At 43.0% G+C, this 20419-nt stretch overlaps 2 protein-coding genes and 1 long non-coding RNA gene across 3 annotated transcripts; 1 reads left to right on the top strand and 2 right to left on the bottom strand.

Annotated features, from left to right (window-relative positions):
• Positions 1–1376: 1376 nt before the first annotated feature.
• Positions 1377–9374, bottom strand: LOC134209354 (uncharacterized). Its single transcript, XM_062685342.1, has 2 exons — positions 9346–9374; positions 1377–3442 (listed from the first exon to the last, which is right to left on the bottom strand). Exon 2 carries the CDS (start codon positions 2851–2853, stop codon positions 1951–1953), a length of 903 nt encoding a protein of 300 aa, XP_062541326.1. The 5' UTR covers positions 2854–3442; positions 9346–9374; the 3' UTR covers positions 1377–1950.
• On the top strand, positions 5224–9524 carry LOC134206848 (uncharacterized protein K02A2.6-like). The gene is made up of 4 exons (XM_062682580.1): positions 5224–5763; positions 6098–7571; positions 7619–8928; positions 9312–9524. Exons 1-4 carry the CDS (start codon positions 5224–5226, stop codon positions 9522–9524), a joined length of 3537 nt encoding a protein of 1178 aa, XP_062538564.1.
• Positions 9525–11510: 1986 nt separating this feature from the next.
• Positions 11511–12536, bottom strand: LOC134209348 (uncharacterized). The gene is made up of 3 exons (XR_009978750.1): positions 11854–12536; positions 11641–11787; positions 11511–11570 (listed from the first exon to the last, which is right to left on the bottom strand). It is a non-coding gene; the product is annotated as an uncharacterized LOC134209348 (long non-coding RNA).
• Positions 12537–20419: the final 7883 nt, after the last annotated feature.

Raw genomic sequence — 20419 nt, 5'->3', positions numbered from 1 at the left:
GAAAATTGCCACGTAAGCCTTGGTTGGAGCACGATTGCGGACGGTTGCTTTCAACAGGAACGGTCCACTCCACAGTAGTCGACTCCACAGACGGAGAATGGACGACTTGGTGAGACTCGCGATGCCGGAAGATCTGCTGTGCTCTGCTGGACTAGTGTGGGCTTGCTACGAAAGCAAGTGTGGCAATGGTGGAAAACGGATTTGGACAAATTTCTGCCGCCAAGAATCCAAAACTTCTGGCGCAGTGTGGCTAGCAGGAGTTGCGGCCCTGCGTGCAGTAGCATCAAGTGAAAGAAACTAGCCAGCAGAGTCGACAGCGGGTGTTTGGCAGAGAGTACGATAGGATGCTTGACGTAATCGGAGAGTGTGGCGTTCCGCAGCCGGCCACCGACGCGAATAATGCGATCTTCGTCGATGTATGGCTTCAGCCACTTCATGGTGGATGATTTGATGCCTGGTTCACCGCTCGATAGGTGAGTGTGGCGTCGGAGATCGGAGAGTGTGGCGTTCCGCAGCCGGCCACCGACGCGAATAATGCGATCTTCGTCGATGTATGGCTTCAGCCACTTCATGGTGGATGATTTGATGCCTGGTTCACCGCTCTGCAGGAAACGACTGTTGTTGAGCTAGCCGACACAGATGAAGTTCAGCACGTTGCAATTCGTCGGTGGAGACTGGAGAAACGGTATCGTTGCGAATACTGAGTTGGTGGTAACTGCGTCCGTTCGGCGCAGTACTGCGCGTGCTCGCAAGGATTGCAGGTATCGTAAACAGAACGCAGTAACGCGACGAAGCTTGGAGAAACTGGAGTAACGTACAAACAGATTGTCATGGAACTCGTTCTGTATGACGCTCATCGTAACGTGTGACACATTGCGATCTTCGGTGATAGTCTCTGCTTCTTCGTCGGTGGGAATGAGATTCGGCCAGTGATCTTAATCGAGTGATAACCAGATTGTGCCTCATGAGCATGAGCAGGATAACCGTACAATTCGTAGTTGCTACTCCGTGATTGACTAGAACTTGCGAAATTGCACAGGGAACCAATTGAATGGAGCTTGGGTTTAGCTATCATTCTCAATGTGCAAATTTCGGAAATTCAATGCATTTTACTAAGTCAATTACGGCGCCGGCCACGTCCTTACGGTCATCAAGGGAAGGAAGGATTATTAGTTCAACTCTCGTTGCTACTAGAGACCGAGTATACCTCTGCATCTCCACGATAGTCTTAGGATAGGATATTGTGTTAGTATGAAGGGATATATTATCTGGATTCACTTTGGTAAGTGATGCGATCTATGGGATAGGAATATATGAATGAGAATTAGAAGTACTAGAGTAATGAGAAAGTATTAAAGTGAATTCTATCATTTTTTACAATTAGAATTTGAATGCTATTGGATTCTAATACCACGCACACGTCTACCACACCATCGCTACCCGCACATTAACCTCACACATTCTTACTTGTATGAGGCCTGCACGAGCATAGCGACCGTATATAGCATTCGTATGCGGGTACAAATGAATACCAATCTATTTTTACATTTTATTTACTGCTACTAAGTAACAGGCAGCTTTTTATAACAATTCTATATTTAGAATCATACTTGCTAGCAATGAGAATTTGATTTGCAAAGAGATTGAGTTATATGATTAACGAAATTATCTAATAGGAAATTGGAAAGGGCCAGGGATCAAACCCTTAATCTCCTGCTTATGAGGCAGAAGCAGTGACACAAGGCCACCAAGCACCCATCTTAATCGAGTGATAACCAGATTGTGCCTCGGCGAAGAAGTGGAGTTGGAGATTGACGGCGTTTGGAAGCAAACCAAATCGTGGGACACGAACTTCGCTCAGTAAATGTAGAGTGTTATGAAACGCCTTCCACTCCTCCTGTAGCTTGGTTGGGAGTGCTGTATCCCACTCACAGGCCACTCCATTCTGCTTCAGTGCCCATAAACCCTGCATGAATAGTTTGGCCACCACAATTGTAGGACCGCGATGTAAGACGTCATTTTTCGCTTTGTCAGGACTATGGTCGGTGGAGGTAGCTGGACTTTGAACCGTAGTGCGTCGGTTCTCGGCGCCCACATGAGACCCAGAGTCGAAACGGCCTGCTCGTCCTGAAGTTCATGCAGCGGTTGAACAGCTAAATCTTCCGATGGAACACCATGTAGAACATGCGGAACATTCGATGCCCATTTCTTGATTGGGAAGCCTGCAGTTTTCAGCATCGACGTCACTTGTTGCCTCACTTCAATTGCAGATTCTACGTCATCAGTACCCGAAAGGAAATCGTCAACGTAGAAATCGTAAATGACTGGATCTACTGCAGCTGGAAACTGGTGCCCATTGTCGCGTGCAATCTGCTGCAGAGTCCTGGTTGCAAGGTACGGAGCAGACGCGGTACCGTAAGTTACCGTCTGCAGCTCGTAAGTGGAAATAGGGTCATTGGAGTTAATCCGGAAGCGAATCCGTAGGAATTTGCGGTCTTCCGGAGAGTGGAGCATCTGCCAATACATTTTCTCCACGTCGGTGACAATAGCGACGCAGCGAAAACAGAGCACGATGGAGAGCAGATCCTCCTGAACGACAGGTCCAACCAAGAGTGTGTCGTTTAATGAATATCCGGAGGATGTCTTGCACGACGCATCGAAAACGACCCTAACCTTTGTAGACGTGCTTGACTCTTTGAAAACGGCGTGGTGCGGTATGTAGCAGTGCGGTTGATCGTCGTCTACCGGATCGACAAACTTCTTCATATGCCCTAACTGGAGGTATTCGTCCATAAAACAATAGTATGCGTCCTTGGTGGCAGGATCACGTCCGAGACGCCGCTCGACACTCATAAGACGGCGATCTGCGATATCCCTTGAGCTTCCTAGGACAAAATCGGGATTGACGGTTCGAGGAAGACTGACGATATACCTTCCAGAAGGATCACGGGTGGTAGTAGCTACGTAGTGCTTCTCACAACGATCTTATTCAACGGATAGTGATGGTCCGTCAGAGATGTCCTCGATTTCCCAGAACTTCTGAAGCGTAGCTTCTAACGGATCATCTTTATCACCTTATCACAATAGATCTAACAAATGGTCGCAGTGATTAAAATACCCAACAAGGAAAAAAAAGGATCATCTTTCTTAGAAAGGTTGCAGATCCTAGGAATACAATTGTGTTGACTGGATGCGGTGCCAGCGACAGCCCATCAGAATGGTGTTTCAGTCAACCATGGAAGTCCGTCCCCTAACGGAATCTTCCGACCACTATGAATCTCCCAGAAGGACAAATCGAAAAAAGTCACCCAACTTTCATCAACCAAATGAAGTTTAATTCAATTTGGTTGGAATTATCTTTCAATTTAATTGCTACCACAAGCCACATGCATATAACTGGAACTGACTCACCGGGTTGTTGTTGCAGATGGTCGCTCCAATCCTAGTGTAGAGTTTGCTATATAAGTCATGGGTACACCCCTGATTATGAGAGGAAGTAAATGGTAGAAGCGAGATGATATTTGAAACAAGAGAGAGGGAGAGAAGGCTTTAGGTACGAATACTGGAGAAGGCATCAATTGGGGGAGAAGTGTTCTAACCATTGCCGTGTAAAGACGTGGGAATAAAGTGCAGTGCTAAACAAGCGAAATATCTTGTGTTTAATTTTAAACGTGATCCGAAGAACCTGGAACATTCCCCTGTCCGCAAGTGTACAAATTGGCGCAGCCGGTAGCATCTAAAAAAGGTGAGTCACTTTTTTTGTGATTTTTATCTTTCATCCTATACTTTCAACAAGAGCCGAAATGAGGAAGAAAATGGCGGATTAGAAACTATAACAATGTTAGAGGGGAATTCAAGGGCAATTATGGAATTATGAATAGTGTTTTGCTGGTAAAACATGCATCGAAATCATCAGAAATTCATTTTCCTGGTTTTGTTATGAAGTTGCTTGGTTGAGTGTGAAAAGTGCTGCTAAGTGAAAGTTCAATTCTACAGAAAAGGAATATAAACGGCATAATACTGGTTCAATGGCAGATGCTGTAGTACAAAAGTGAGAAATGCGAGTCCATTTGAAGCGCATCAGTCAGAGTGTGAAAGCTAGACCAGTCGTTGTGAAACTGCAGAGCACTATGTGGAAAGATAGAGACGCTAGGCCAGCAATAAATGCTGTAGAGCAAAAGTGAGGTACGATGCGAGTCCAATGAAGCGCATCAGTGTGAATGCTAGAACAGACATGATGATGATTACTGCATAACAGAGTGTGAAAAATGGCAACATCGCGATGCTAGACCAGTGATCAAAGCTGTAGAGCAAAAGAGAGGTGGGATACGAGTCCATCTAGAGCTCATTAGTGTGAATGCTAGACCAGTCATAATGATGTTTACTGCAGTGGGTGAAAAAGATGGAAACGTGATGTGGGCCAGCAGTAGATGCTGTAGAACAAACATAAGGTAAGATGCGAGTCCATTCGAAGCGCATTGGTGTGAATGCTAGACCAGTAATGATAATGATTACTGCAGAGCTTTGAGGGAAAAAGATGGATTGAATCGATGATTTGGCTCTTGTTGAAAGGGTAATTTCAGGGATGAATTCTACACAATTGATAGCTGCTATGGGATATGTTCAAAGAAACGAATAAAATACAAAATGGCGATAATTTAAAGTTTAAAATCATAATCATCTAAAAAAATCGAATGTTATCATGTGGAATATGTTAGTAAATAATTGTGGACCAATCTGATCATTGTTTCAGATGAGCACAATGGATAAAATGATGTGGCCACTTGAACCTTTCAACGACGCAGTCGATGCACAAAACTTGCAAAAGGAGTGGGAAGAATGGTTCAGGGCCTTTGGCCTTTTGATGGAATTAAGAAATGTTGAAACGCAACATGAGAAATTGGTTTTACTCCTTATACTCTGGGTGGTCGAGGTTTGCAACGCATTTTTTATAATCTTGCAGCGGTCCCGGGTGAAATCTACCCTGAACCGGTAAAGGTTCCGTATCATCCGGTGGAGATTCCGGAGTACGACAATGCAATCAAACGTCTAAATAAATTCTTTGTTGGTAAACGAAACGATCAGGTTGAACTTGAGTTGTTCCGATCGATAAAACAATCCATTGATGAGTCATTCAATCAATTTGTTTTGAAACTTCGTGTCCAAGCAGCGCGTTGTGATTTCAAAGATCGAGAAGAGAAAGAAATCTTGCAACAAATAACCATGGGTGCTCGCGATGAGAAGGTCCGGGACAAAGGGTTAGAAAACGTGATGGACTTGAACGACTTAACCAACTACGCGATTAACCGAGAGGTGCTTGTGAAGCAAAAGGAGAAAAGCAGAGCGTTCAGAGAAGATGAGGCAAGAATCGCTGTTGCAGCAATCAAGCCGGAGTGGAACGGTGGATCGAAGGGTATTGGAATGATTCGTCAGCCATCGAAGTTCGAGTTTCGTCGCAGTATTCCAGAAAGAGATTCATCGCGCAGCTCAAGTCGACGATTTGTTGCAAAATGTAATCGTTGTGGGTCGTTCAACCATGACGATGGAGCGCGAGAATGCTCGGCAAGAAATGCTCGATGCAACCGATGTACAAAGGTTGGCCACTATGCAAGAATGTGCAACCTACCACGCCCGCCACCGCCGAAAACACGTTATGTTTGGAAGCGTCCAAATGAACGAGTAAACGAAGAAGCAAATTCGCTACAAGAAAATGAGTGGAAAGAGGAACTTCCCCGTCGCCCTGTTGTCGAGGATATTTCGAAGGTAAAATGATTATTTTGGTGTGTTAATGAACTTCGTTTGAAAATTCACATACTAAGTTGTTTAATATGAACTGTTTTGTTTTAATCGAATGTTGATGAAATGTTACAACAATATTAACGAAAATAATAATAATAAATAAAAATATATGTTATTTATTTGGGCTATTTGTTTACCAGGTAACTGAACAGACATCTGATAGCGGAGTAATAAGCTGTAAGATTGGTGAATTTGCAGTGGAATTTCTTATCGATTCCGGAGCTGCTATTAATACAGTTACTGGGTCTGGAGCATGCTCAATACAAATAAAGCAAGCATTTACAAGCGAAAATTTCAGTGCGATCGGCAGTTCAAGGCTTATGCCAGCGATACGCCTCTCAACGTCTTGGTAATATTTGAAGCATGGATATCTGTAAACCTGTCGAAACCGAAGTGTTACGCAGAGTTCTTCGTTATTGAAGGGGCTAGTCGCTGTTTGTTAAGTAAGAGGACAGCTGAGGAATTAAAAGTTCTTAAAGTGGGCCTTGATGTGCAGCATATTGCGCTGACTAAAGATCCGTTTCCAAAGTTCCCGAACATTATTCTGAAACTCTCGATCGATAAAAACGTCCTCCCTAGGAAGATCGCATATCTCAGAATACCTGGACCGATGGAGGAAAAAGTCGATGCGAAGATTTTGGAAATGCTTCAAAACGATATCATCGAGCCAGTGGATGGACCTGCTGAGTGGATCTCGCCAATGGTGATTGTTCCAAAAGGAAATGATGATGTACGTCTGTGCATAAACATGAAGTATCCGAACGAGGCAATTCAACGGGAGCATTACCCATTGCCGGTGATCGAAACATTTTTAAACAAACTCAGAGGATCTACAGTCTTTTCAAGGTTGGATATAATGTCTGGTTTTCATCATGTTGAACTACATCCGGAGTCGCGTGGAATTACCACTTTCATGTCGAGCAGAGGATTGATGCAATTCAAAAGATTAATGTTTGGCATTAATTGCGCGCCGGAAATTTTTCAGCGCATTATGACGGAAATGTTGTCTGGAATTGAAGGTGTCATAGTTTATATTGATGATATTGTTGTATCTGGAAAGAACCAAGAGGAACATGACAGTAGACTACAAGAAGTTTTGTTAGTACTTAAGCAGAACAATGCCAGATTGAATCAAAGCAAGTGTGTGATAGGTGTTCAGCAGTTAGATATTTTGGGGTTCAAAGTAAGTTCTACAGGCATTAGTCCTTCAGAAGAAAAAATCATCGCTATCAGAAATTTCCGTCAGCCCGAATCGAAAGAAGAGGTTAGGAGTTTTTTGGGTCTTGTCAACTTTGTCGCTCATTTCATCCCAAATCTGTCTACACGATCCGAGCCGTTGCGGCAGTTTGTTCGTGGTGACGTCCAGGAATTTGGTGAACGCCAGCAAAACGCTTTTGATGACTTGCGGACCGAACTGTCTTCAAACGTGCGTAAGCTAGGATTCTATGACCCGAAAGACATCACTGAACTGTACGTCGACGTTTCATCGGTTGGACTTGGATCGGTACTGGTTCAAAGAGATAAGTTAAACGTCCCAAGAATTATATCGTTCGCCTCAAAAGGGTTGACTGCTACAGAGAGAGTTTATCCCCAAACACAGAGGGAACCCTTGGCAGTCGTTTGGGCGGTAGAGAAATTTTATCTGTATTTGTTCGGTCTACGGTTCACCATTTCACGGACCACAAGACATTGGAATACATTTATGGTGGGAAGTATCGTGATGGGAGAAGAGCATGTTCAAGAGCGGAAGGCTGGGCATTGCGACTACAGCCGTACAACTTTGTTATAAAGCACATCCCAGGGTTCCAAAACATTTCAGATGTTCTTTCAAGGCTATGTAATCAATCTGACGCGGCTTTTGACGAGGAATCAGAGCATTTTCTTTTGGCAGTCGGTGATGGACCAATTGCAATCACGCTGGACGAAATTAGGACTGAGACAAGACACGATTTGATTCTTCAGTCAGTAATAAAAGCACTGGAATCCGGAAGCTGGCCTCAAGATCTGGTTCGATACCAAGCTTTTGACAAAGAGCTAGGTGTGCGAGAAAAGATTCTGGTCCGTGGCGAAAGAATCGTGCTTCCAGCTACATTAAGACGTAGGGCACTGGAGATCGAACACAGAGGACACCCTGGAGTTGTTTCGATGCGGAGACGATTAAGAGAGCGTGTTTGGTGGCCATGTATGGATAACGATGTCGGAAACATGGTTCAAGAATGCGCAGGCTGTGCAGCTGTTAGCAAACAACATCCCCCAGAACCGATGCTGCGAAAAGATATCCCGGATAGAGCATGGCAAGAAATTGCCATTGATTTTTTCTCGGCGAAGGATTGCGCTACGTTTTTGGTCGTTGTTGATTACTTTAGTCGATACCTTAAAGTTGTCGAAATGAAAGGTACTGCCGCAGAAAAAACTATTGAAGCCTTAGAAACGATTTTTAACGAGCAAACTTATCCTGAAACCATAAGGACTGACAATGGACCACCATTTGCCGGACAACAGTTCGCTGATTATTGCCGAAGTAAAAACATTAGACTGATTCGTACAATTCCCTACTGGCCACAGATGAATGGTTTAGTTGAGAGACAAAACCAAGGTATTCTCAGGGTTCTCCGCATTGCGAAGGCAACGAATAGCGATTGGCGCAAAGCTATAAAAGATTACGTTTACATGTACAACACTAGTCCTCATTCTATTACGGACCAACCTCCTATGGAATTAATGACTGGGCGACCGGTAAAGGATTTAATACCAAGTTTCAGAACGGATGCAAATTGTAATCGAAATGAAGATGTTCGAGAAAAGGATGCAATCAAGAAACTTCAAGGAAAGATTTACGTGGATGAGAAAAGACATGCAAAACCCTCAGAAATCAACGTTGGCGATTTCGTGATGCTCAAAAATTATGAAACCGGTAAGCTAGAGCCAAAGTTTCGTTTAGAGAAATTCACCGTCGTGAAGAAAAACGGAAACGACACCGTTGTCGTCAATGGGGATGGAGTAATGTACCGTCGATCCGTTACTCATTTAAGGAAGTGGCCTTCAACAAACAACGATACAGCGGAGTCATTGCAACAAAGACCTTTGAGCCTAGAGGGAAACAAAGATCTAAAGGAAAATGATAAACGAGTACTGGAGGATATGGAGACTGACGAACCTGAAGAAGCATCAAAACGACCAACTAGAACAAAAAAACTTCCAGAAAGGTTCAGATAAACAGTGTAATTTGGGTGGATTCAACGGGTGACGTATGTTTTTTCTGGAAAAGGGAAGGGATGTAGAGTTTGCTATATAAGTCATGGGTACACCCCTGATTATGAGAGGAAGTAAATGGTAGAAGCGAGATGATATTTGAAACAAGAGAGAGGGAGAGAAGGCTTTAGGTACGAATACTGGAGAAGGCATCAATTGGGGGAGAAGTGTTCTAACCATTGCCGTGTAAAGACGTGGGAATAAAGTGCAGTGCTAAACAAGCGAAATATCTTGTGTTTAATTTTAAACGTGATCCGAAGAACCTGGAACATTCCCCTGTCCGCAAGTGTACACCTAGTAGTGATATTAGCTTCACCACACACCGGCAAACAGCTTTGATCGAACAGGACGATATACCAGCGTCGAAAATGGCTTCGATGACGACGGCAATTGGGGGTTCAACCACCTGCTTGATGACCGCAGATGAACCCAAGATGGTCACAAAATGTCTTCTCCTGCACCCAACAGAGTAGTGTCCGCCTTGACACTCTCTCAAGCGGAGAAGTTCTTCCACGAAACACACAAATTTTCTTCGCCCACTGATCGATCGCTTTGATTACGGGCTCATCAATTAGCCAACAACGTGTTGCTATCGAGCGCGCGCAATATCACTTTCACTGCGATCGTTTATTTGTTTCTCTCCACACACTATCGAGGTGTACCCGCCTTGGTAGCAACCTCCGAGCGCGATGGCGCTTTTATGCCAATGTACAATGGCCACACAATTGACCACCGCGTCTGGTCAGCACTTTGTTCTTTCACCGGCACTTTATAGCACTTTCCGACCGCGGTTTGGCCTTCGATCCGTCTCGAAGGACCAAAAAATGTTCGAGCGCGAACTATGCCTGATTTCGAAGGACTTTCTTCGCTGCCTTAGCAGCCACCGAAAAGCACTAAGTCCGGTATAAAACACACGCGGGAGTACTGACCAGGGGCTTGGGTCGCCACAAGCCCTTTGTGTCCAGGAAAACGCACTGGTTCTTCAAAAGTAGGCCCCAAGAAGCTCGTCCACCTTTTCACTAAGGTCCGACTGATGTACTCGTTACAGAATACCACCAAAATTTCCACCGCGAAGAGAGCAATTTAAATAAATTAATTTCCCTTGACCGTGATGTGTGATAGAGGGAATAACGACACTGAGATCGACCGTACGTCCGTTTGAATGCGTTTGTTATTTTGAACTGATTGATAGGTACAATTTGTGCACATTCGCTTTGTGCTATTCTTACGAATAGTCCACCAACAGTGGACAGTGGCTGCAGTGCCTTTGCACTCTCTCACTGCTGACGAGAGCAGCGATGAGACGATTTAGTTGGGGGGATTATAGGGTATCTGTTCCCATATTAATAACAGCCCGTATATTAATCCTAACCGTCGATTAACCAAATAAAAAATCAATTTATTTACAATTTCTCACATCGTATGTACACAATAATGGATGGAACACATTCTTGAATGTTTGGAATATTATTCAAGATTTTGTTTGAGCAATGTTTTAATTCACAAGAATCAAATTATTAAAAGATAAAATTAGAAAGCACTTTTATTTGCATTTTCCTACCTTTGAACTGATGGTTTGATGCACTGCTCGATTGCTACTAGCAGATTCATCTGTTTTCACGCCGTTGTTTTCCACTCAATTTCGGGCTAAAACAATTCTATCCCTTCAAAATTCACTTCACAGCACATAAGGGCCGATGTCCACGTAGCGGTTTTTCAAGTTGCGTTGACGCAGCGTTACTCGGCGTTGAATCAGGCTATGAATGCACACGACAAGCGGTAATTTGCCGCAAAACTTCTAACGTCAAACCAATCTGTCACGCCAAATGTCATCCGCCTGCCAGCTGTTGTCAGTTTGTCATTTTCCATTCTGTTCCAATATGAATCGAGTTATCGATTCACATAAAGACATCAAACGTGAAATATGTAAAGAATTACAAATTTAAAAGTTTGATTTTGATTTGTATGAAGCTCATTGCCCCCGAACAAGAATCAATGGGTAATGCTATTAAAAACATGTCATTAGCTTTTACCTACATATATGATGGCAGACTAGAGCAAGTAACTCAGTATTTTCCCAAAATAAAAAGTTCCATTGATACTATCTAGTAGAGAGTAGAAAAATCAATTCACTGTCGATTCAAAAGTCACCCATTATCTACTTCTAAGATGAAAAGTTCGAACTTCCGAAATTAATTGCAGAGCTGTGAAATTGAAATCATGCCACACAATCCGAAAACACGTTTTCAATACAGAGAGGCAAACATTTGGCATTGCTTTGCTTTATCCCAATGTATTTTCTACAATTATAATAAATAATTATTGTTATAATTTCATAATGTTCTTTATTCTTTATTTCCAACTTAAATTTATTACTTCATTGGGTTAGATTAATCTTGAATAATTGTGGATCCAGACATTTAATTGTTCTTATCTTGAATCCATCATATGTTGTCTATGGGTACGATTCTTTAATCATTTAATATATCGGCTAGATAGGGACGAATCATTATTTTGTTCTGGAATAAAAATTCAATAAACATTTTGGTCAGATACTGCAGCCGATTTTCACTCCACTGTAACACGGACCGACCGCAATAGCGTTGCCCCACAACACTAGAAGAGTCGCACAGATCCCGGAGTCTTACTGTGGCTCGCCACCATCTCATCATGTGGTCCCGTTTCTTTTTGCAATCGCAATCCACATTGTTTGACGACATCCTTCCGTCAACATTCCTAAAAACATGTTTATCTATCAGCAATAGAAAAGCTAACATATAGGAATCTCGGTATCGAACTTACATTTATTATTCTTCCCATGGAACTGGTATCGCCTGCCTTGGTGTAGGGTTCCGCGGAATACACTTTGTTGGTTGAATTTCGTCTGCTCCGTCATTCAGTCAAAAACTGTCACATCGCTGTCTGTTCGGAAATCAATTTATTCTGATAAAGTTGGTACAATCAACGTCACTATCGCACACATATTTCGGTTGACTTTAACACTATTCGCCAGCCTGGGATGTTTGCTTGTCACTTCTTTCCAAAGGTGTGTTGATCACGGCTGGTATTAACATAGGAGCGAAAGAAACATTTGCTGCTCCGAACTATTACTAGCACTATTATTTAAAAAAGTTAGATTTGAAACGTTTTGTTATTTGCAAACTAATTTGCGAAACCAAAATGAACTGATTTGCGAAGTATTTTTGTTTGTTTTGATTTCGCTCTGACAGATTCTTTCTGCAGATTTTCCCATTAGAAATCTTGTTGGAAAGAAAAAGAATAGAGAAATGTCAAAAACTACTCGCGTGCACGCTGCGTTCCTGTGGGGAAAAGCGGTGACTTTGCGGTAACTTTCGCCGCAAATGAGACGCGAGTCGACGCCGCGTTAACGCAAGTGCGTGTGCATGATTCTATGTGATGTTGGGTACTTCCTGCCGCAAATGCGTGGACGCCGCGTGCACGCAAGTTCAAAACCGCTACGTGGACATCGGCCCTAAAAGCACATCACATTTTCACTATGAATATAATTATATTTTAAAAACCAACGCGATTTCCTATAGTTTGTTATAATTTTTTTTTCGAACAACGTCTCAATTATCCTTGTCCGTATTCCAAACTGTTTACATGGCTGGCAGTATCTGCAAGGGTTGCCGACCAACATTTTTATTTAAAAATGCTTGAATGAACTTTCATTGTGAAATTCAACTCTTATGTTTGTAAAATAAATTATATCGAAAAGATAAATTATGACAAACACAAAATTGAACTGATAAGATGGAAAACTGCAACAAAAACAGCATTTTTTTAATTATATTTCAACTCAAATACAAAACATTGAAGAATTCCGCATCACTGCATTCATATCGTTACGTATACATACATGTAATAGTGTGCGTATTTTATGTTGGAAACAGTATTATTGATATAGGTACAGGCATAGGATTAACTATTTTTGAATGTTATTGAAATAGGTGCATGGCGGTAATGATGTTTTTTAGCTAAATACGTCTATAATGTGATGAAAATTTCATTTTTGAAGTTACCAAATTGTTTTCTATTAAAAATTACATGAGCCGAGCATAATTATTCACCCGTTTCTTGATTATTGGGTGAGAAATCAATGCATTTCATATGCGCATTGCCTTATTGTTATTGATATAGGAACAGATACCCTAGTACAAAATGGGACAGTCTAATATATTTTAAGTGATGGTACTTGGGTCCGGCTCCATCAACTTTGTTTGCCTAAGTTATTGGTTTTTCATGATTTTTTGATTTCATGACTATCAAACTCAATGTAAATTATGTCTTGAAAAAAGTGGAAACTGATCGTACATTTAGTCTATTTTATTGTCATTCCTTTTTTGAGGTAGTCTAAGACTATAATAAGCTACTCCAAACTAACTGTTATTATCTATAATGTACTAATGATTAGTTATGAATCAGTTATAGGATTCACTTTTCGGTGGTAGTTAGGTTATTCAGCTCAGTTCTATATTATTAGCAAATTATGTTGCGTCTACTGTTATTTCACTGCTTCCATTCTGTTCATCTAATACCAATCTACGAAAGGTTACCTATGGTATATCTACGTTATCACCTTCTATGGTGATATAAATATGAAGACTGTTATCTTCAGTTAAGAGATTGTGAAATTTTGTTTATTATTGCGTTTATTATTATTGCATAATGAATATGAAAATCTCAACGCTAGAAAATCAACCTGATATTAATATGCGAATAGAGGCAGTGTAACTACTTAGCACTTTGCTACTACTTACTAGTAATACTACTACTGCTAATGCTTTTACTACGAATAATATAATAATTATTAAGACAACTGTAACTACACCTAAGCGCTAAACAGTGGATGATCGTTAGCTTCCGCAGTCTTTCTTATTTCTGTACACCCAGGTTTTTACACCGTTTGGTTTTGGTCGTTTAAGACCTTCAGCGTCAATGAAGCAATGAGTTAACCCCACGAAAAAATTCACAAAAAATCAAAGAAAATTCAGGGGGTATTTAAAAAACTGTGAAAGTTCAGGTTAACTGAGAAATTAATGAAATCCAACCGTGTAAAAAAAACCTGGGTGTATAAGGTTGGTAAAGACTCGTACTGGGCCCTGCCGGCACCTCTAACTTTACGCATATTGGGGGCGTGGAGCTTCAAGTTTCAAACGCTTCCGTTTAGATATTTAAGAATTATAAATTACAATTAGACATCATTTTTATGTATGTTTCACAATATAAAAATATGGGTTGTCCGACATTTCGCGGTGTACGCCATTTTTTTCTACCAACTCTTAATGAATTATTGGCAGTGGCTGATTTTCTACCCGCCGCTGCCACATCCAAGCTCTAAAGTATATGCGCAAAGTAGCCAGCATGAGTTAACCGCCAGAAATTTGTACACGCTAATCTGAAACAACCAAGTGGCCGGGTCGATTCTACTCGGATTTTTTCGATATTAGCGGTTGTCATAATCTGAGTATGTCAACAAAATGGATCTGAGTCAGACGAACCCGAAATCTGGGTAAATGGGGACTTAAACATTTTCGGATACAGCAACATGGCGCCGACGTTGCGTTCCGGAGAAAATGTTGGAATTTTTCGTTGTATGCAGCAAAAATAAGGTAAGAATGGTTTAATTTATCAAGGCGGAGTATTGTCGGCACAGCCGGCAAATGATATACGGTGGGGGAAACTGTATTTTTTCAAACATTTTTATACAATAACAATATTCTGGAGCGAAAAGAGCTGGGTACCGGATACCCAGATTTTTTCGCTTGTACTGTTACCCAGATTTGAGTTTAGATACCCTAACCCAAATTAGAGTAACCACGGTTTTGCTGATTTTGGGTCACTTTGACATAATTCTGGGTAGCTCCAGGTTAGCGTGTATGGCGAAAGGCATCTAAGGCGGGATTTCTCAAAAGTAGCACCTTTTCACGAAAAACTATTTGGTACCAGTTGTGTGGGAAGGTGTCCGCTACTACGCCATCCAAATATTTTTTTGATGAAGGAGCTGGATTTTGAGAAATCGAACCTTAGATGCCTTTCGCCATACTAATATCAGAAAGTTAACTCCTAGTGTGCCGCTGTAAGCACGCTCAAAGTAGGCGATTCATTTCCTCTTCTTCATATGGCCGTTTCTTTAAATGCGTTTCCCTTTCATGCATTTTTCTTTTTTTTACGAACTATTTCATGCTATTTAAAAAAAAAACATATAAATTATTGTCAACATGAAAATTACATGTGTGAACTTTGTCATCAAGATTTTTTTTATTTATCATCAGACTAAGGCCGGAGTGGCCTGTGCTGCACATAAAAGACTTCTCCATTCAGCTCGGTTCATGGCTGCACTTCGCCAACCACGCAGTCTGCGGAGGGTCCGCAAGTCGTCCTCCACCTGATCGATCCACCTTGCCCGCTGTGCACCTCGCCTTCTTGTTCCCGTCGGATCGTTGTCGAGAACCATTTTCACCGGATTACTGTCCGACATTCTGGCTACGTGCCCGGCCCACCGCAGTCTTCCGATTTTCGCGGTGTGAACGATGGATGGTTCTCCCAACAGCTGATGCAACTCGTAGTTCATTCGCCTCCTCCACGTACCGTCCGCCATCTGCAACCCACCATAGATGGTACGCAACACTTTCCTTTCGAAAACTCCCAGTGCGCGTTGGTTGGAACTACCGGTCTTATAAGCCTTTTGTAGATAGTCAGTTTGGTACGGCGGCGAACTCTATTCGATCGGGGCGTCTTGCGGAGTCCAAAGTACGTACGATTTCCAGCCACTATGCGTCTTCGAATTTCTCTGCTGGTATCGTTATCAGCGGTCACCAGTGAGCCCAAGTACACGAATTCTTCAACCACCTCGATTTCGTCACCACCGATAGAAACTCGTGGTGGGTGGCTCACATTGACCTCTCTTGAGCCTCTTCCTATCATGTACTTCATCTTCGACGTGTTGATGACTAGTCCAATCTGTTTAGCTTCGCTTTTCAGTCTGATGTAGGCTTCCTCCATCCTCTCAAAGTTACGTGCCATGATATCAATGTCGTCGGCGAAACCAAATAACTGGACGGACTTCGTGAAAATCGTACCACTCGTGTCAATCCCTGCACTTCGTATTACTCCCTCCAAAGCGATGTTGAATAGCAGACACGAAAGACCATCACCTTGCCATAACTCTCTACGCGTTTCGAAGGGACTCGAGGGACCCTGAAACTCGAACTACGCACATCACCCGATCCATCGTCGCCTTGATCAACCGTATCAGTTTATCCGGAAATCCGTTTTCGTGCATTAGCTGCCATAGCTGGTCCCGATCGATTGTATCATATGCGGCTTTGAAGTCGATAAATAGATGATGTGTGGGCACGTTGTATTCGCGGCATTTCTGCAATACCTGACGTATGGCGAACACCTGGTCTGTGGTAGAGCGTTCACCCATAAATCCCGCCTGGTACTGCCCCACGAACTCTCTTGCAATTGGTGTTAGTCGACGGCATAAAATTTGGGAGAGTACCTTATAGGCGGCGTTCAGCAATGTGATTGCGCGGTAGTTGCTACAATCCAGCTTATCGCCCTTTTTGTAGACACCTTCCATCCACTCCTGCGGCAGAACCTCATCCTCCCAAACCTTGGTAATCACCCAGTGCAGCGCTGTAGCCAGTGCTTCACCACCGTGTTTAAACAGCTCTCCTGGTAGTTGGTCAACTCCAGGGGCTTTGTTGTTTTTCAGCCGGCCGATCTCCTCCTGGATTTCCTGGAGATTCGGAGCCGGAAGTCGCATGTCCTGCGCGCGTGCTCCTAGGTTCATTACCATACCGCCACCGTTGTCTGCCATATCGCCATTCAGGTGCTCTTCGTAGTGCTGCCGCCACCTTTGGGTCACCTCACGCTCGTTCGTAAGAAGGTTCCCGTTTATGTCCTTACACATATCGGGCTGTGGCACGTGGCCCTTACGTGAACGGTTCGACTTCTCATAGAACTTTCGTGCGTTATTAGCGCGGTACAGTTCCTCCGTCTCTTCACGGTCTCGATCTTCCTGCTGGCGCTTTTTCCTCCAGAAAATCGAGTTTTGTCTGTTCCGCGCCCGTTTGTATCGTGCCTCGTTCGCCCTCGTGCGGTGTTGCAGCAATCTCGCCCATGCTGCATTCTTCTCCTCAACTAACTGCTCACATTCGCCGTCATACCAGTCGTTTCTCTGATCCGGAGCCACCGTGCCTAGTGCAGCGGTTGCGGTGCTTCAATGGCGGATCGAATATCTCTCCAGCCATCTTCAAGAGATGCTGTGCCTAGCTGCTCTTCCGTTGGGAGTGCCACTTCCAGCTGCTGCGCGTAGTCTTGGGCTAGTCTACCGTCTTGTAGCCGCCCAATGTTGAGCCGCGGCGGACGACTCCGACGCGTGTTGATCACCGTCGAGAGTTTTGAGCGCAGACATACTGCGACGAGGTAGTGGTCGGATTCAATATTCGCACTGCGGTAGGTGCGTACGTTCGTGATGTCGGAGAAGAATTTACCGTCGATTAGAACGTGGTCGATTTGGTTTTCCGTTACTTGATTAGGTGATTTCCATATGGCCTTGTGGATTTCTTACGGGGGAAGAAAGTGCTTCGGACTACCATTCCGCGGGAGGCTGCAAAGTTTATGCATCGTTGGCCGTTGTCGTTCGATACGGTATGCAGACTATCCGGTCCGATGACCGGTCTATACATTTCCTCCCTTCCTACCTGAGCGTTCATGTCACCGATGACGATTTTGACGTCCCGCGGTGGGCATCCATCGTATGTCTGCTCCAGCTGCGCATAGAACGCTTCTTTCTCGTCGTCGGATCTACCTTCGTGTGGGCAGTGCACGTTGATGATGCTATAGTTGAAGAAACGGCCTTTTATCCTCAGCTTGCACATCCTTGCATTGATTGGCTGCCACCCAATCACGCGTTGGCGCATCTTTCCCAGCACTATGAAGCCGGTTCCCAGCTCGTTGGTGGTGCCACAGCTTTGGTAGAAGGTAGCCGCTCGTTGCCCGCTTTTCCACACTTTCTGTCCTGTCCAGCAGATTTCCTGCAGCGCTACGACATCGAAGTTGCGGGGATGTAATTCATCGTAGATTATCCTATCGCAACCTGCGAAGCCTAGCGACTTGCAGTTCCATGTTCCAAGCTTCCAATCGTGATCCTTTATTCGTCGCCTAGATCGTTGCCGATTGTATCGAGTCATATTATCTTCTATGTCGTTCGTAATAGTTGTTTTTAAAGGCGGCTTATTGGGCCTGCGCAAACCTCCTGTCTCGTCGGAGGGCCGTCGTGTCAGGGCTGTTTAGCGTCCCACCTAACACCAGGACTTGGGCTTGTGCGCTTTGAGCGGCACACGGTCGCTTTGGCGGAGCCTACTTGCAGATACATGCAGCTTTTTATAGAGGTTTAACAGGGCCCACTGCCAAACCCCACCACATCCTAGGCAGGCGCCACAACTCGCAGATGGCCTGGGGAGGGATCGTCAAGCCCTTGGACATAGTCCCTGTCATCAAGATACACTATATTATATGATAAAACTCTATGTTTGTCTATTTATTTGATAGAACTCAGGAGATGGAATGACTAAAATTTATTCATAAGGCAAAATGTATCTTCATTAAATGTTAGCCGGTATTAGGCGAAATATCATGTACTGCCTTCTTTAAATGTTCGCATTTGCCCGGTATAGGCGAATTTGAGTAAAGCTCATCGAACATTTCGACATCTGGTGGTCGTCACAAGAACCACGAAAAAAGTGTCGTTGGCCAAAAAAGTGCATTGGCAGTATACGGAGGGAGTACGATTTTCGCGTTTTCTGGTTAATCCAACCATTTAGGGTTTATTCACAAATTACATAACGCTAAAATAGATCATTTTCAACCCCCTCCCACCCCATCGTAAAGTGTTTTGTATGGGACGGGTTATAAAGTTTGTATGGGCCGTAACGCTCGGACAGACACCCTCCCACCCCTTAAAGCGTTATGTAACTTGTGAATGGGCCCTTATGAAAGCTGAAATAGTCGCAAACTGGAAGAAAATTTTGTTCTCTTTGGGATGAGATACCATCCGGTGGGTGCTTGCATATGATAGAAGCCATTGCCAGTGGAAAACATGTGACAATATACCAAAAAGTGAAGTTAATTTTATGGAGAAAATTTGATTTTGAATGTAAATAATCGCTTCTGACGACTTTTCTCCCAAATTCTCGCAGCGCACTCTACCACTGGATCCTTCTCGAATTCGTTTAAGAGGCCATCCACAAAGTACGTCACGCTCCTAGGGGGGAGGGGGGGTTCCGAGCAGCGTGACGACTCTTACAAAAATTTTAAAATTTTGATACAAAAACTGTAACGAAAGGAGGAGGGGGGTTGAGAATCGCCGATTTTTGCGTGACGTACTTTATGGATCTTCCCATTATGTGAAGTCTGTTGTTTTGCCCACTTTAAATGTTCGCATTTGCCCGGTATAAGGCAAAGTGTATTGTTTCGCCTTCTTTACAATAGTCGCATTTGCAAATATGTTTTGCATCCAAATATTTTTTCGAACCACCGTCGATCTCATCATCCGTGGACAGGGATGACAAAGTTCACACATCTAATTATCATATTGACAATACTGTATATGTCTTTTGGAAATAACATAAAATAATGCGTAAAAACAGAGAAAAATACTTGAAAGGGAAACACAATGAAAGAAACGGCAATATAAATAAGAGGAAATTAAGAGTTGGTAGAAAAAATGGCGAACTCTTAATACAAAAAAAGCTAATAAGATAAGCTAAGCTTGAATATCGCGGAACAGAGTACCGTGAAATTATATTTACCGCACAACGGAATACCGCCAAATTGTATAAACCGCGAAACAGATTACCGCCAAATGATACAGACTGCGAAATGGTTTTCCGCGAAAACAACCATTATTATAAGTTTAGGATATTATATTAAGCAAGAATTCAAAAGCCAAGTTCGTGGATTAAAATATAAAAATAAAAATAAAATAAAACGATTCAATCAAATTAATATATATTTTTCGTTGATTCGTTTGGCCTCCCCCGGCGGATACCTGTTTACTGGGCACTAATTTCTTTCAAAGGTTATTTCATTCCACGTATGGCCCCCACATTATTTATGTACCGTGGATAATTAAATTTCGGACACACTCAAACTTCGGACGCTTCAATTCGTATGGAAAATTTTCTGAAATATTTCATCGAAATGTTTCGTCAAGCTAGATCGGAAGGACTAATAGTTTTAGCTTGTTTTAGTATAGTTACATTCTAATGAGACATATTAAAACAATGCGACGAAATGATTAAAAGACAGTCTGAGCTGTGCAGTGAGAATTGTT

Source organism: Armigeres subalbatus, chromosome 1, assembly GCF_024139115.2.
Source record: "Armigeres subalbatus isolate Guangzhou_Male chromosome 1, GZ_Asu_2, whole genome shotgun sequence".
Taxonomy (NCBI): domain Eukaryota; kingdom Metazoa; phylum Arthropoda; class Insecta; order Diptera; family Culicidae; genus Armigeres; species Armigeres subalbatus.
The sequence above is the reverse complement of the archived record's forward strand: the minus strand, read 5'-3'. Positions and strand labels throughout refer to the sequence as shown.

Bases quoted from the DNA above. Each gene is read 5' to 3' on its own strand.
- LOC134206848 (XM_062682580.1), top strand. From the start codon at position 5,224: ATGGGTGCTCGCGATGAGAAGGTCCGGGACAAAGGGTTAGAAAACGTG. The intron at 7,572-7,618 runs GTACAACTTTGT...AAAACATTTCAG, and splicing joins TGGGCATTGCGACTACAGCC to ATGTTCTTTCAAGGCTATGT. The intron at 8,929-9,311 runs GTACTGGAGGAT...CGTGATCCGAAG, and splicing joins TAAAGGAAAATGATAAACGA to AACCTGGAACATTCCCCTGT.
- LOC134209354 (XM_062685342.1), bottom strand. From the start codon at position 2,853: ATGAGTGTCGAGCGGCGTCTCGGACGTGATCCTGCCACCAAGGACGCA.